The 13507-nt window shown below is 49.2% G+C and overlaps 4 protein-coding genes across 4 annotated transcripts; 1 reads left to right on the forward strand and 3 right to left on the reverse strand.

Moving 5' to 3' along the window:
• Positions 1 to 639: 639 nt before the first annotated feature.
• On the reverse strand, positions 640 to 2305 carry BO80DRAFT_424838 (uncharacterized protein). Its single transcript, XM_025719379.1, has 2 exons — positions 1488 to 2305; positions 640 to 1397 (listed from the first exon to the last, which is right to left on the reverse strand). Exons 1-2 carry the CDS (start codon positions 1819 to 1821, stop codon positions 829 to 831), a joined length of 903 nt encoding a protein of 300 aa, XP_025575600.1. The 5' UTR covers positions 1822 to 2305; the 3' UTR covers positions 640 to 828.
• A 620-nt stretch (positions 2306 to 2925) lies between these two features.
• BO80DRAFT_444720 (acid sphingomyelinase) lies at positions 2926 to 4988 on the reverse strand (the record flags this gene model as incomplete). The annotated part of the gene is made up of 4 exons (XM_025721450.1): positions 2926 to 4321; positions 4376 to 4653; positions 4704 to 4790; positions 4848 to 4988. The coding sequence occupies 4 exons, from the start codon at positions 4986 to 4988 to the stop codon at positions 2926 to 2928; spliced, it is 1902 nt and encodes a 633-aa protein (XP_025575601.1).
• A 687-nt stretch (positions 4989 to 5675) lies between these two features.
• BO80DRAFT_474007 (putative sterol glucosyltransferase) lies at positions 5676 to 9006 on the reverse strand (the record flags this gene model as incomplete). The annotated part of the gene is made up of 7 exons (XM_025723180.1): positions 5676 to 6296; positions 6373 to 7025; positions 7096 to 7446; positions 7499 to 7862; positions 7920 to 8077; positions 8129 to 8825; positions 8889 to 9006. 7 exons carry the CDS (start codon positions 9004 to 9006, stop codon positions 6094 to 6096), a joined length of 2544 nt encoding a protein of 847 aa, XP_025575602.1. The 3' UTR covers positions 5676 to 6093.
• Positions 9007 to 10502: 1496 nt separating this feature from the next.
• Positions 10503 to 13469, forward strand: BO80DRAFT_474011 (putative DNA repair helicase rad5,16; the record flags this gene model as incomplete). The annotated part of the gene is made up of 1 exon (XM_025723181.1): positions 10503 to 13469. The coding sequence occupies one exon, from the start codon at positions 10503 to 10505 to the stop codon at positions 13332 to 13334; it is 2832 nt and encodes a 943-aa protein (XP_025575603.1). The 3' UTR covers positions 13335 to 13469.
• Positions 13470 to 13507: the final 38 nt, after the last annotated feature.

The raw sequence follows: 13507 nt of genomic DNA on the forward strand, positions 1-13507 counted from the left end.
TATCACAGGGTTTCCGTTGGAGAGACTTGCATATTACATGCCGCGACAAGCGTGGAAGAATATCTGCGATGACGCTACCCATGTCCTGAGTACCTTGAGAAGTCGAGGCTTACACAACCTTGACGCAAACCCGAAGAATCTTGTCGTCTGGTCCGATAGTCCTAGAGGGCCGTTCAAACTTGTCATGGTCGGTCTTGTGTTGAGAGACATACATGAGAATGGCAAGAGTGATCTTGGTTTGAAGGATGTCAAACTAAACCCAATAGATCAGAAGCCTAAAGGACAGGTTACTCAGGAGAATTCATTCGGAGGCTATCGGTTCTGTTGATAACTATCAAACTTGGGATGCAGGATTAGCTCAGTGGGCTCGCAGCAGTAGCTAGATTATGTATCTCATGATTTATGACCCACAGTATTATCCAACTAGAGCACAGAAACGCCCAGAACCATAATAAATCTGCCCCACAGTGCTAAAAGAATGCCGAAGACAATGGATAGGCCCAATCGCGCCCGGAAGGACTCATGCAGCAAAAATACGAATATAGCAAGTAAGGAACAAGAATAAGGTGTTATATGGAAAGATGATATCTCTCAAGAAGCTGGCTTGATTGCAGCATTCCTTTTAGATTATTCTACTGCCTCAAACATGTGTCTTTGCGCCGGATCATGCACAGCAAAATCGAAGCTGACAGCATTCTAGCCTCACATCTATGCCTCGAATGGCGAGGCGCCTACCTCGCTATAATGCATAATCAAATTTAGAACCCCACCAGGCCCATAAAAATATAATATAACTCGGATCGAAATAAACAACAGTGCATGCCAGCATCACCCATACAACTCGGCCCGACAAGGCCTAAACCCATCCAACTCCGTCGCCATATTATGCGACTGAGTAGCTATCTCCACGACACCCTGCTGTCGATACGGCACCCGTCTTGGATTCTCATGACCCTCCAACCCAGCCGCCCGCAGCCGTCTCCTCACCCTCACACAAAAGTAGACCATAAACGCCGACAGAATAAGCAGCGGGACCCCCAGTCCGGCGCCTAATCCAGCTCCTAGCGCGAGTGCTGAGATTTTTGACGAAGAAGAAGAACTCGTTGTTTCTGTGGGTATCCCGGAGGAAGTCGTCAGGTTATTCGAGCCGCTGGAAACAGATACACCGGTGGTTGTATTCGTAGTGGTGGAGGAAGAATTTGTTGTCGTGGTGGTGGTGGTGGTGGTGGACAACGAAGTAAGTCCGTTTTGCCCAATCGTCACATTCCCACTATCCCATTGCCAGGTTCCTACATTCTGGTCGCATACGTCGGTCGCCCAGCCGGCGGTTCCACAGGTGAAGACGTTAGTTGTGGAATTAGGACAGGAGAAGAGATTTGCCCATTGGTCTGGGATTTCTGGTTTCGGATCAACTTAACACCCCCGGGATCATGACGTTGAGAGGGATACGGTAGGGAATAGGGAACATGGGGGGGGGGGTTACACACCCGTATAACACACGCGCGGACATTCACTAATAGGCCACGAGTCATCGGTGCAAGCGCCTCGATAGGCGATGTTGAGTTTCGGACCGTAGCAGAGACCGTTGGAGAGGCAGGCTTCGCCGCGTAGACAGCACGTTTTGCTGTTTGGACAGGGGACGTAATTGGTATCTGTTTGGCCGTTGGGCCAGTAACATGTTGCGTTTGCTGTTTGTGTGTCTGTGTCTGTGGCTGTTGTTGAGGGGGTTGTGGAGAGGAGGAGGGCGAAATAGAGAAGGGTTGATATTGTTGGTGTTGTTGATGGGTAGAGGGTATATTGTAGTGGCTGCGAGGCAAACATGGCGTCGATGTGCGCAACAAACAAATTGTCGCACCGACTGCAGTCGAGAATCAAATATCGACTGAAGAAGAACGAGACGAGTCAGTCCATGTTTGTAGGAATGCAGGTTCAAAATAAAGAGAATTGAACTCATTGCTATTATTAGACGTAGGCGCCGGGTTGGAGGGGGCGTCAACGGAACGAGTTGTGATTGATGGTGTTGAAGCGCCGGACTTCCGCTTTAGTTACTCTCATTTGATCTTGGCTATGTTGGTGTGCATTAGTCTCTCGATCGTTATCCGAGGTGCGGTTTCAGCCTTGCTGTTCGTTTCAAGCGTGGTCTGTGATGACAGTGACTGGGGGGTGGGACTTGGTAGCGGCTGGGTTCAAGTTGTCGCTGCGCTGTGGACACCCGTTGCGTAGAGGTGCTTTGGGACGAGGCCTGAGAGTTCATTTTGCGAACGTGTCTTGTGTCTGTATTTGAGCGTCAGTTTTATTCTTTCGATGATACTGTGCCATGGTGCGAGTGGAGGAAAGGGATGCCGAGGCAGAATAGCACGCAGAACGGCGGCGCTGCCACAGCCACAGGAAACCCCCTTGTCAACTTACTCGAAACTCATCTATCTAGACTACAAGGAAGCGCACATATATCAGCCCAAGTGATTATTGATTCTAACGTTGGTGAGACCCGGAAAACGACCCCGCTGATTATCATTTGGACGCGGCGCTAATGGAACAGACAGACTCAAATAGAATCCCGACATATCGCAGTGACAATATCAATGTTATTCGGCCATAGACTTTCTTTCATACAGTGGCCCTTGCATGGGCTCAAACCCAATGTGTTTGGGATAGAGGCGTGAGTCTTCGAGCAGAAGAGAAGGGAAAATCGAGAAAAAAGCCAAGAATACTGCGCGAAGAGGCGGGTATAATTGTAATCCTTGAGGTGGAATTGCAACCCAAGCAAGATACCGAATCTTGGAAGCAGACGGGGCCTTAGTGTTGCATTTCGTGCACGGCAGGAACTGTTATTTGTTCTTAACAGTATGAGAATTTCGTACAACCTGGTATGTATTCGTGTGGCTAATACACTGGCTCCTATCTAACTACAAAATAAAGGAGGTCTTAGGAAGCAGTAGAGTTGACTGTGGTGTTCAGGAAACTCGATCCCAACTTGGCTGTCGCTGCCTCCTTCAAAGCTGCCACGGCTCCATCAAAGTTGGAGAACATTTGGCCAACCACTGACTCACCACAAGTAGACTCCTTGGCCGTGCTCGAGCTTGTGTCGCGCTTCTTGAAATTGATTCCAGGTGTAATCTCAACGCAGTTATACTGCGACTCGGCCGCACGCAGCTGGCAGATCTCATCCGTCTTGCAGTCACCAGTGCACTCAGACACGTCCCAGCCACGTCGCTTGCGGGCATAGTAGTCTTGGAATACACTGTCGTCATTCTCAAAGAGCACGGTGACATTGTGCCAGAATGCCGGGGTCAGCTCAGCCGCACTGTCAGTAACAGGTGGGTCAAGTAGCGAGCCATAGGCTTCCTTGGCCGAGTAATATTTCTCCCATGTGGGCTTCTCCTGGTATGTGGAGCTCGACATGTTGGTAATGTACTCCGTGAAGTCAAGGACGCCAAATGTGACAGGGTCGACCGAGTAAACCCGGAAAGTAGGGTTGCCAGAAGTGGGAGTCATGGCCGGCATGATGTAGGACATCATGGTGGCTGTATCGGCCGACTGGTCGGTGTAGTTCGAGTAAGCAAGTTCGAACTCATCCTTGTGGGTGTGTCCATAGAAGACCGCAGCAATAGTGGCATCATATCGCTGGATGATCTGGTTGAAGTAGTTGGATCCATCGTGGAAGGCATCACCGGATCCCATGGGCATGTGACCCATTAGCCAGACTCGCTCTCCTGCCGTTTCGGCCGCAGCAAGCTCATCTACGAGCCAGGCCAATTGTCCACTGGGATCGGTCTGCATAGTCTTCTCATATAGCCAGAAGTTCTCTTTGTAGTAGAAGTTGGAGTTGAACGAGATGATCCGCAGGTTACCACCAGAGTACTTGACAGAGTAGGCGCCGTAATCGTCGGCGGTACTGGCTGCAGTGGATCCGATCCATTGACTCCAATCGGAAGAAAGAGTATCATAAGCCCACTGGCTAGAGATGGTCGTGTCAATATCAGACGGTGGGAATGAGTTCACTGGAGCAGTATCGTGGTTGCCAGTGACACCGTAGACGAGGTCGAAGTAATCGGACATCCGAGTGTTATAGGCGTCGTTCAGATCGTGGGTCACTTCGGTCTCATTCACCAGCCAGACAGCACCTTCAACGACATCGCCCGTGAAGATAACAAAGGAGGAGTTGGGAACGAGCTCCTGGATAGCTGCGTACATGCTCTCTTCCAGCGTAAGAGGAGCGTCGCAGTTGTGGTTGCCATACTCGCCTGCAGGATAGTCGGTCACGCCTGGGTCGTCAGAGCTATCATAGGGACGACAACAAATAGGCTTGGTGCAGTTGTAGCTAGTATGGATCATCAGCACTTACGCTGTATCAGCAGTCAAAGGGGTTGCCTACCTTGCGCCAGTCTCATATGAAAGATCAACGTGGATATCACTGATATGAACAATCTGCAGAGGCGTCTCTCCGCTCGGTGCCGGGCGAGAGGCATTGGCCGGTTTGGCAGAGGGGAAGTCGACGGTGTACTCGGCCACTGCAGGATAGTCGCATAGTCCAAAAATGGTGGTGCAGAAGAGGACTGCGGTCTTAGATGGCACGTCCATGTTGCGCAGGTCATGGGCCAAAATAGGGCCTTCGAGGCCAATTGCGCCTTTGCAGACATCATCGTCATCCACCTGCAAGTATCAGTAGTGCTCAGTGATACGATTTGTTCGAGAACCCTTACCCCAGCCAAAATACAGACTTCAGTGATCACATCAACAAAGTCATCATTGCCCAAGTGGGCAAGTGCCTGGAGTACAACAAGTAGGGCCTACAAAGAAGGAGATAGTGTTAGCACATTTCCCATAATATCATATTCATAACGGACCTCACATGCTGCGCAGGTAGCAGCATCCTCGATATCAGTCAGGATTTCACTGACGGTCTCCCTTTTAGCGATCCCAGTCTCGCTAGACGCGAAAGCAGAACCAAGAAGGCCAGCAAAACAAAGCAGCCGAGAGACTCTCATCGTGCACCAAGCCAGTGTAGTGCAGGGAGTTAGAATTGTCTTGAAGAAGCAAATGGCATGTTCAGTGCCTTATGTAGACACAATCGTCATGTCCTGCGGAACGATCCTTTTTCTTCAGTCATCCCTCGATCACCTGCTCCACCAGACTTATAGATCATTAATATGTGCCTACAGGAAAGTCCGACGAAAATCATCCTGCAATCCTGCACGTTCCTCCGGGCTCCGCGGTGATTGAGTGGTGCTTATATGACTGGTGGAGATATGGCAGCACGGGTGCTCTGATAGAGGGGGCATGCCGAGGCACTCGTGATGGCGATTGGTGGGCGGGCCGTTTGGCAGGCTGCGGCAGAAATTAAAATCAATGTGATCCTGCAGGGGCAACGGAGCGAAGCCGGGTTGTCACGGAATTGGCTGAGCGCTAATGATAAGGGATCTGGTGACAGCCCGGCGCTGACTTCCCCTCGGGGAAATTCTTCAGAAGAATACCGGGCATCGCCGGTGGAAACAAATGTCCACAAGGAAGAACAGCAGTCTTGTCCGTCCATCCAGACCGACTGAACTAAGACAGACCACGCAACGCATTAGCCGCTATCCGTTAGTGCCCGACGCACTCACTGAACCTCGGCCACGTGCCCTATCTCATGGAATCGAGTATGCGCCAAGAGTTCAATTTGATATCAATGATCAAGCAAGATGGGATTTAAGAGGATCGTGAAGAAAACAAAAAACAACAAGAGGAAAAATAAAGAAACAGGGGAGGACACGTGGTATGCAGCATTCCTCCATGACAGGCAGACTCGCTATGCAATCGCATCATGAAGCTAGTCGGACTATATGCCAATAGGATCCATTAGTTGAAGCCATGCATCTGGGTGGGGCCCAATAATCTGCATTGTATACGGGCCTGACAGGCGGTCACTCGCAAATGCAGCACGGAGGAGATGCCACCCAAATAGCCCGACTGAGGGGAACCTGCACTCATCAAATCCCCTGGGGACAACAAGGAATGCGGACGCCATGCATGCAGGTTTAGTGTTAACCGAAGGTACAGTGGATAACACTGGAATGCTCCCGTGACATCGATTTGCCGACGGATATATCACGATCACGAATCTAAGCGAGGCATGAGAAGTTGGAACCTTCGGATAAGATCCTGCTGCTCGTCTTCTGAAAGGTCCCATTGCCTGGTCACTTCATACCCCTCCCTAAGCCGTGCGTTGACAATTGCCTTTCTAGTCTTTGATCTGACGGCGGTCTCAATCGTCTTCGCAATGCCGTGGAAAGGATAAGCCACAAGACCTATTCCGGCTGTAGAAAAGCGACAGTCAGCGATTGTTCCACCCAGAAACACGACTTTGAGTTGTGCGGGATGGAATCAACATACCCGAAGGAACTTTGGTTGCCAGCCCAATGGTGCCTTTTGCAAATCCTTTAACAGCCCCCAGCGCCCCATCTTGCCTTGCACCCTTGACCGGCTCGGTGAAAAATCCCTTGAAGCCATCCGTCATGCCATCGACGAAATTCTTGCCGCCCATGGTAGCACCGGTTTTCCAATCGCGAACCGTACCATAGTCCTTAGGTTCCTCCCCATAGAGTCGTGGAACTTGCCGGAAACCCTCCGCAGCAGCATGGGGTAGGTCTACCACAACGCCTTTGAAATATGCTCCCGTGAACTTGCCGAATCCCTTAAGAGAAGCCCCAACCATATTTCCCGCTGTGAGTAAGGAGCTTCTGCTGGAATCACTGTTAACCCGAGTCACTGTTGTGCCCAGATCCGGGGATTGTCTCCTTGCATCGGGAGGAAGCTTGTTCGAATGCGATGATGAGGATGATGCTGGATAAAGAGGTGACAGATCCTGCTCAGTATGTGCTTCTGGAGGCTTCTGAGAACGACCATGTTTGTATTCTTTGTAAGGGTTGTAAAGCATTTCTGCAGTTGACTTGAGCATCTCAGATCCTGTGCTTGTAGAAGCAGATAAGATACCGCTCAAGGGGTCCCACCGACGGTTTTCAATGTAAATTGGGTTGATGTCATTACTGGATGAAGTTCCAAGTTAGCACGGTCAACAAAATCAGTCTCCAGTAGAAAACTGAAAGAGGTACGCACCAGCGAAGATGCTTGGCATCGATCTTGCCGTTTTCTATCAATGTCTGGACGGCTATTTTGGGAAGGTTCAAATTCCCTCTGGACCGCGTGTATGTCCACATGGCAGGTTGATTAGGCATCAGAGAGCAATGCATCTTACTCAGAGGCAGATGGCGATGGAAGGATCGAACAGCTGCGGTCACTCCTGATTCATCTTGCATCTTGAGCGCAATATCCTGTGCGGACCTTGCCACTGCAGGCCGCAAGCAGAACAAGATAGCGTCGGCCAGAACTTGTGCATTTAGCGATGCATAAGGAATGGGCTTAGGCCCAGCTCCAGCTCTCGCCAACATGTTACCCCAGAATGGTTGGCTGCGACCGGTCAGTGCTAGGGAACTGGAAGGTAGTTCCGCAGATAACTTACTCCCCAAAGAAGGGTACAATAGTAGTTGGCCGACCATTGGCAAGACCACATGCTGTTGTCCCGGCACCACCATGGTGGACGACGGCGGCCACGTGTTGGAAAAGCCACTCATGTGGACAATCATCAATGTAATAGATATTATGGCCTGGTGTACCACCTAGTTTGCTCCAACCCCGTGAGATAATTGCACGGACACCAGTTCGTGAAACTGCTTCTAGGATAATCTCGGTTACCTTCTGAGGGTCCTCAATGACGATACTACCGAAGCCTATGTATATGGGGGCCGGTCCAGAATCCAGGAAGTCCAGCAATTCAGGCGGCGGTTTATAAGCAGGAGGCTCCCGGAAGAAGAACCCACAGATATCTACACCAGGAGTCAGTTTACTTGCCCAAGAGTCCAATGTTGCTTGGAGATACCCACCAATATTTGTTGGCCAGTCCTGTGGTCTCGGGACCAAGGCTGGAGACCAGCAGTAAGTGAACGGTACCTTCAATGTTTCAGCCAACATGGGTCCTTCCGTTGCTGAGACCGGCTCCAAGTCAATGGATGCTCGCCACCGGTTGATCACATCCCCTAGTCTGCACAACAAGCTTAGCGGCAGGTCTTGATTCAATGGAAGAGATACGCACCCCTGCCATGTAAGCCATTCCACAACACCATACGACACCCGGTTGGCTGTCTTCTGATTCATGTCCGAGGAGCTCAGGTTGGCGAGCGGGTGAGGAAAAGCCTTGGTACTAGTCCAAGGCATTGTAAACATAAGGTGAACTGGGATACTCAGCGCCTGAGCACAATGGATATGGGCAAAGCTAGGTGGATTTGCAATTATCGCATCCGCAACAAACGGAGTCCTTGTGACTGGATCATCTTCGATGCATGACTTCCAACAACCTTGGAGCATTTCGGCCACCATTGCCCTCTTTTTCTGCACCTCTCCGGCGCGCAACGCCTCCATCTGGGGTATTAAGCCCGGGTTCTTGACCATAAAAGCCATCAGCTCTGCTGGATCACCACCTATCGGATAGAACTCGAGTCCCGATTGAGTGACGAAATCAGCAAATACATTGTGCGTGGCTAGCCGAACCCGGTGCCCATACTTTTGTAGCTCATTCCCCAATGCGATGAACGGTTGTACATCTCCCCGACTGCCCACGATTTGTATCACGATATTTAGTTGGATGTCGCACTCGACCGTCTGTTCCTGCGCTGGCTGACCCCAGAGGTAATCTGGAGGGGGGTTGTGGAGGTCCTCTTGCTGTAGCTCGATAACTTTGGCTAGTGTTCTGGCAAACTTGGAATCGAGGTCAACATTTACGCGTCCATCGGCTGCGATACCGTCAGCCATACTTCAACCTATTGTGATTCCCAGTCAGGGAAACGACAACTCACCTTGCACATCTGCCGACTCTGCCACGAGCCCATCATCCACATACGGTGAATACGGCGGAGGCGCTTGTTCATCCAATGAACCACTGTCGCCATGATCGTTCCGGGAGGGGGGTTCCATGGTCTGATGCCGTAACCAGGAGATAAAGAATATGCGATCTTGAAAAGGCCATCTTTAAAGAGATTCGACCGTGTAATATATAGCGGGAATAGTCAGTAAGCTTTAGGCAACTTTGGTAAGGGATCCCAACTTAGAAAAGTTCGTACTCGTAATCAATGCTACTATGAGATTAGCGCCTAAGTGGAGGCATGCCTAGTTGCACCCACTCGATGGAGTCAAAGAACCTTAATCGTAACAGTGGCTGATGGCCGATCTTTTGCACCAGAGACTCCTATCTACTATCTAGCCTAAAATAGTTGTCGAACAGCTGTACAAACTAGTAGAATGGGGTCCGAAAGGAAAGGGGACATCCAACACCAAGTTGCGAGCTGGGTAGTAAACATCGCTTCCTACGGATTCGACTCACCATACACTTTAGTTGCAGAAGGGTTTGCGGTCCGAGCCTAAAGTGCTATGCGTTGCAATCAAAAGTTATTCTTGTCGACAGAGACTAATTCTCGTGGAAGTTACTAGCGCTGCCATAACAACGTTTACTTCATATTGGAGTTAAATCTCAATGTAAAGTGAGAGATACAAACCATGCCAGCTAATCCTCTCTGCTCTTGATTGCCACTCTGACCTGACATTTGCAGGTGCCTCTTAATCAGCGATCACAGGCGAGAAGAAAATGTAGCATAGGAACGATAGTGCTCAAGAAGCTGAAATCATCACATCATTCTCATAAGAACTACCTATCTACGTCGTGACTCTGTCTCATTGAATTATTATTCTTTTTGCTTCACTTCGTCATTTGTCCTCCACAAGTCTCATATATCTGCCCTTCATACTCCGGCCCTCGGTCGTGATACACCTTTCATTTCATCAGGCTCGTCCCAAGTAATTCTTCAATACAAATCTTCGTTGGATTGTATACCAAGCACGTATCAAAAGTCACTATACATAATCATATCATCCCCTCAGTACGAAGCAAAAGTACATACTCACGTTCGTCTCCCTCACCTCTCTAGAGCGATCTTCTCTCACATCCATAACCTTCTCACGTGAAGCATTGAGGGTCGCCTACAAGAGGAATATAAAAGGGGATTGGTTTCTTCCCGGAGTTTCCTGTCGTCAATCCCTTACGCCTCCTCCTTACTCGAATACTCGTATACTCCTCGACATTATTGCATTGTTCTTGTACATCTACAGTTCGCATTAGAGTCAACCCGTTAAACATGGCGAGCAGTACTCGGCTACATATGAGCAAAAGGGATCTTATGAAGATCCTTAAGCTCGAGTCCGATAGTGAATGGAAGGAATGGTTGAGAAGCCAATTCGTGAAGCCGCATTGGATGGAACTCTGGGATGACTGGTTGGTGAACAATATACGCAATCTACAGACTGCCAAGTACGGGCTCAAAATGGTCACGAAGAGGCTTATACTCGGCGAAGCCCGTGGAAATACTGGTTACAGCTCAATGTATCCCGAAAAGGACGGCTGGGATGAAGGAGATCATATGGCTCGCTTTTTATACCATGTGAAGAATGAGAATCTTCGGTCCAACCAGGGCGTCTTCTACGGAAAAGGTTTCACTGACAATGAAATGGAAGGCATTGTGTGGTCAATAAAAAGCTACCTAATCACCATGGCTAGAAGATCAACCTATCAATCTCATGGGGGGATCGCACTTTACAAACCAGTTCGCATCGATCCTCACAAAAGAAAGCTCGATGACGACGGGAGGGATTATATTGATCTCAAGGGAGAGGAATATGATGGAATGCACGATGAAGACAGCACACTCACGGATACGGATGAGGATGACTTTGGGATAAGAAGACAAACGGAGGATTGGAATATAGAGCTCCTCCAACCGAAAGAACGTATCATATTGGCACGCACATCGAAAGATTATGACCCCAAGGATAAGTATTGGCGGTACAGACTTGTCGTGGAGGCTTTGGAGAGGACAGTACTCCTTACCGACGATGATAGCGAATGTGTTCAACCCGACGCTTCGAAGAACGCTCAGAGACCCTTAACCCCGAAGTCTCTTCATGAGTATGCTCGTGATATCTATGACCCACTCAAGTACGTGGAAACAGCGGATCTAGAGGCAAGTATGGCTGCAGAAGCCGATACGTCGGAGTTTGCGTCGTCCGACACCATTATACCAACGGAAGAGTCATTGAAGTTTTTCAGGGAACAGCAGGGATTCCTTGATAACCTAGATTACCAAAGGGAGGATCACAAGCTCGCCTGCCAAGTTCTTCGTATTGAGAACCCCCGGGTGCCACGTATGAGGTCGATGAATCGCTCTGCTGTCCTCAAATTCTGGCAGCCAGTCGCCATTGCACGAATCCTTGAAATCCGCCAGATCCCCTTCTTACGCGGTGCAATTCTGGGTGATTCTGTCGGGTTAGGAAAGACTTGGGAGACAATTGCCATTATGCTTAAAATATGGGAAGATTATAATCAATCGGTGATTAATTCCAAGCAGCAGAACCGACCTATCCCGGCAGGACGGCCATTCCTGATCATTGTTCCCCCAGGGCTGATCTCGCAGTGGTATTCGGAGATTAATCGAGTAACTGATAAATTGAGAGTATACATCTATTACGGGCAAGGACGACCAGTGCAGGGAATGCGTACGATTGCATCCCGACTACGGAAAACCGACACCATTTTCAATGGCTCACCGATCAACGCACGAACTGTGATCATTACATCATACCAGACATTTGCACACCGTCACGGCCCTACTGCCGTTAGGGCATGGTATTCCGAAGCTACTATAGAGCTCTGTCCAGATGAGATCCCATGCCCTCCGGCAAAGTTTCCCTTTTCTCTGACAGGTTGCTTTGGCGATGTTATTCTCGACGAGGCCCACATACTTCGAAATCCAGAGACATCGCAGTCAAGAGCCGTGCAGTGGTTGGAGGCTGATTTTCACTTGCTTGTTACCGCCACTCCGATCTACAACTCTCGGAAAGATATCCTGGGATATGTACCTCTGCTATTCCAACCACCTGGCTCATGGAGTAAAGCTGACCAGGATTACTTTAAAGTCTGGCGAGGCCGGATATTCGACATCCCTCTCGGACATCCTGCACGCCATCTTTGCTGCACGGAGCATGCGGTTAAAGAACACGTTTCGGCTGATTGGATTTTACCCAGCGTTACGGGGAACCGCCTGCGATTAATATTTAGTCATTTAATGATTCGACGTACCCTATTTTCACACATGCCATTTGATTCACCAAACATTATTGGGGATGATATCCCGCCAACGCAGCGAAAGATCTGTCGGGTTGAATATAACAAGAATGAGAAAGCAATGTTTGAAGAGGTTTCGCCACCTCTGTATCGGGGATTGATAATGCAGTCTCCAATTGATCCCCAAAGATATATCTGGAACATGAGGAAGTTTCGCCGGCTGGAATTACTAATGTCCTGGCTGGGCTTTCACTATACTCATCACAGTTATTATGCTTCTGACATCCCGCTGGCTTGTAAAAAGCTATATGAGGGCACTTTGGGTGCAAAGCTTGCAGATGCTATCACTTCCCAGACTTTGAAAGAGAAACTGTCAAAATCTGCAGCCGGGCCCAAGGAGTCGGAAACAGTCCATGAAGGCACGCGGAATGGAACTAGAGATTCTCGTACTCGTATTCTAGAAGCTCTTCTTCGGGGATCGCCTAAGATGAGGGCTATGCTTCCTCTAATCAGGGACCAGGTCATCTTACACGATGAGAAGGCTATTGTGTGGACACAAGTCCCCGCTGAACAGATCTATGTCGCAGCAGTCTTGAGGGAAGCTAATATGGATGCTGAGGTTCTCCATGGAAGTCTAAGTCGCGATGAAAGGGCGGCTCTTCTCTACAAGTTCACTGAAATACCTGACAAGTGCATGGTTCTAGTATGCAACTATATGCTCAACACGGCAGGGTTAAACTTGCAGTCACTTTGTCGCAACGTCCACCTTTTCTCAGTTGGCCTCAGCAAGTCACTGGTCAATCAGGCAATTGGACGAGTTAGCCGCATCGGTCAGAAACGCCCTGTTTTCGTCTATGACTACCGTATAAAAGGAGAGTTTGATGACACTCTCGCCAACCTGAGTGCTCGAAAGTCTATTCCTGGAATTATAGCTGAGTTGAGTCGTGACTTTGATATTAAGATGGGAAATGACGGCGCATTTGCAGTCACAGGATGGGTTATTCGACACAGAGTTCTCCATCATTTGGTACCTGGAGAGCAGATCCAGAAGGGTGATATCACGGATGGAATGAGAATCATCAAGAAATTGATGTCGCGTTTGGAGGATACAACCAGAGGGTTGAGATATTGATGAGACTTTCTGCCTGAACACTTGGGGTACTACATGGATATATGGGACCAACTGAGTTTGCACAAAAAGATAGAGTTTCTTCGGGACGGCATGAAGGATGCATGGAAGTATCAAGAGAACATATATCGAAAAATTTTAGGTGCACTGCACATCATCTCAAGAGATGCATAGAG

Source organism: Aspergillus ibericus (genome assembly GCF_003184845.1).
Source record: "Aspergillus ibericus CBS 121593 unplaced genomic scaffold BO80scaffold_18, whole genome shotgun sequence".
In the NCBI taxonomy this organism is placed as follows: Eukaryota; Fungi; Ascomycota; class Eurotiomycetes; order Eurotiales; family Aspergillaceae; genus Aspergillus; species Aspergillus ibericus.

Coding starts and splice junctions, on each gene's coding strand:
- BO80DRAFT_424838 (XM_025719379.1), bottom strand. CDS start 1,821: ATGTTTGCCTCGCAGCCACTACAATATACCCTCTACCCATCAACAACA. Junction 1,398..1,487: donor TCCGCGCGTGTGTTATACGG/GTGTGTAACCCC, acceptor ATCCGAAACCAG/AAATCCCAGACCAATGGGCA.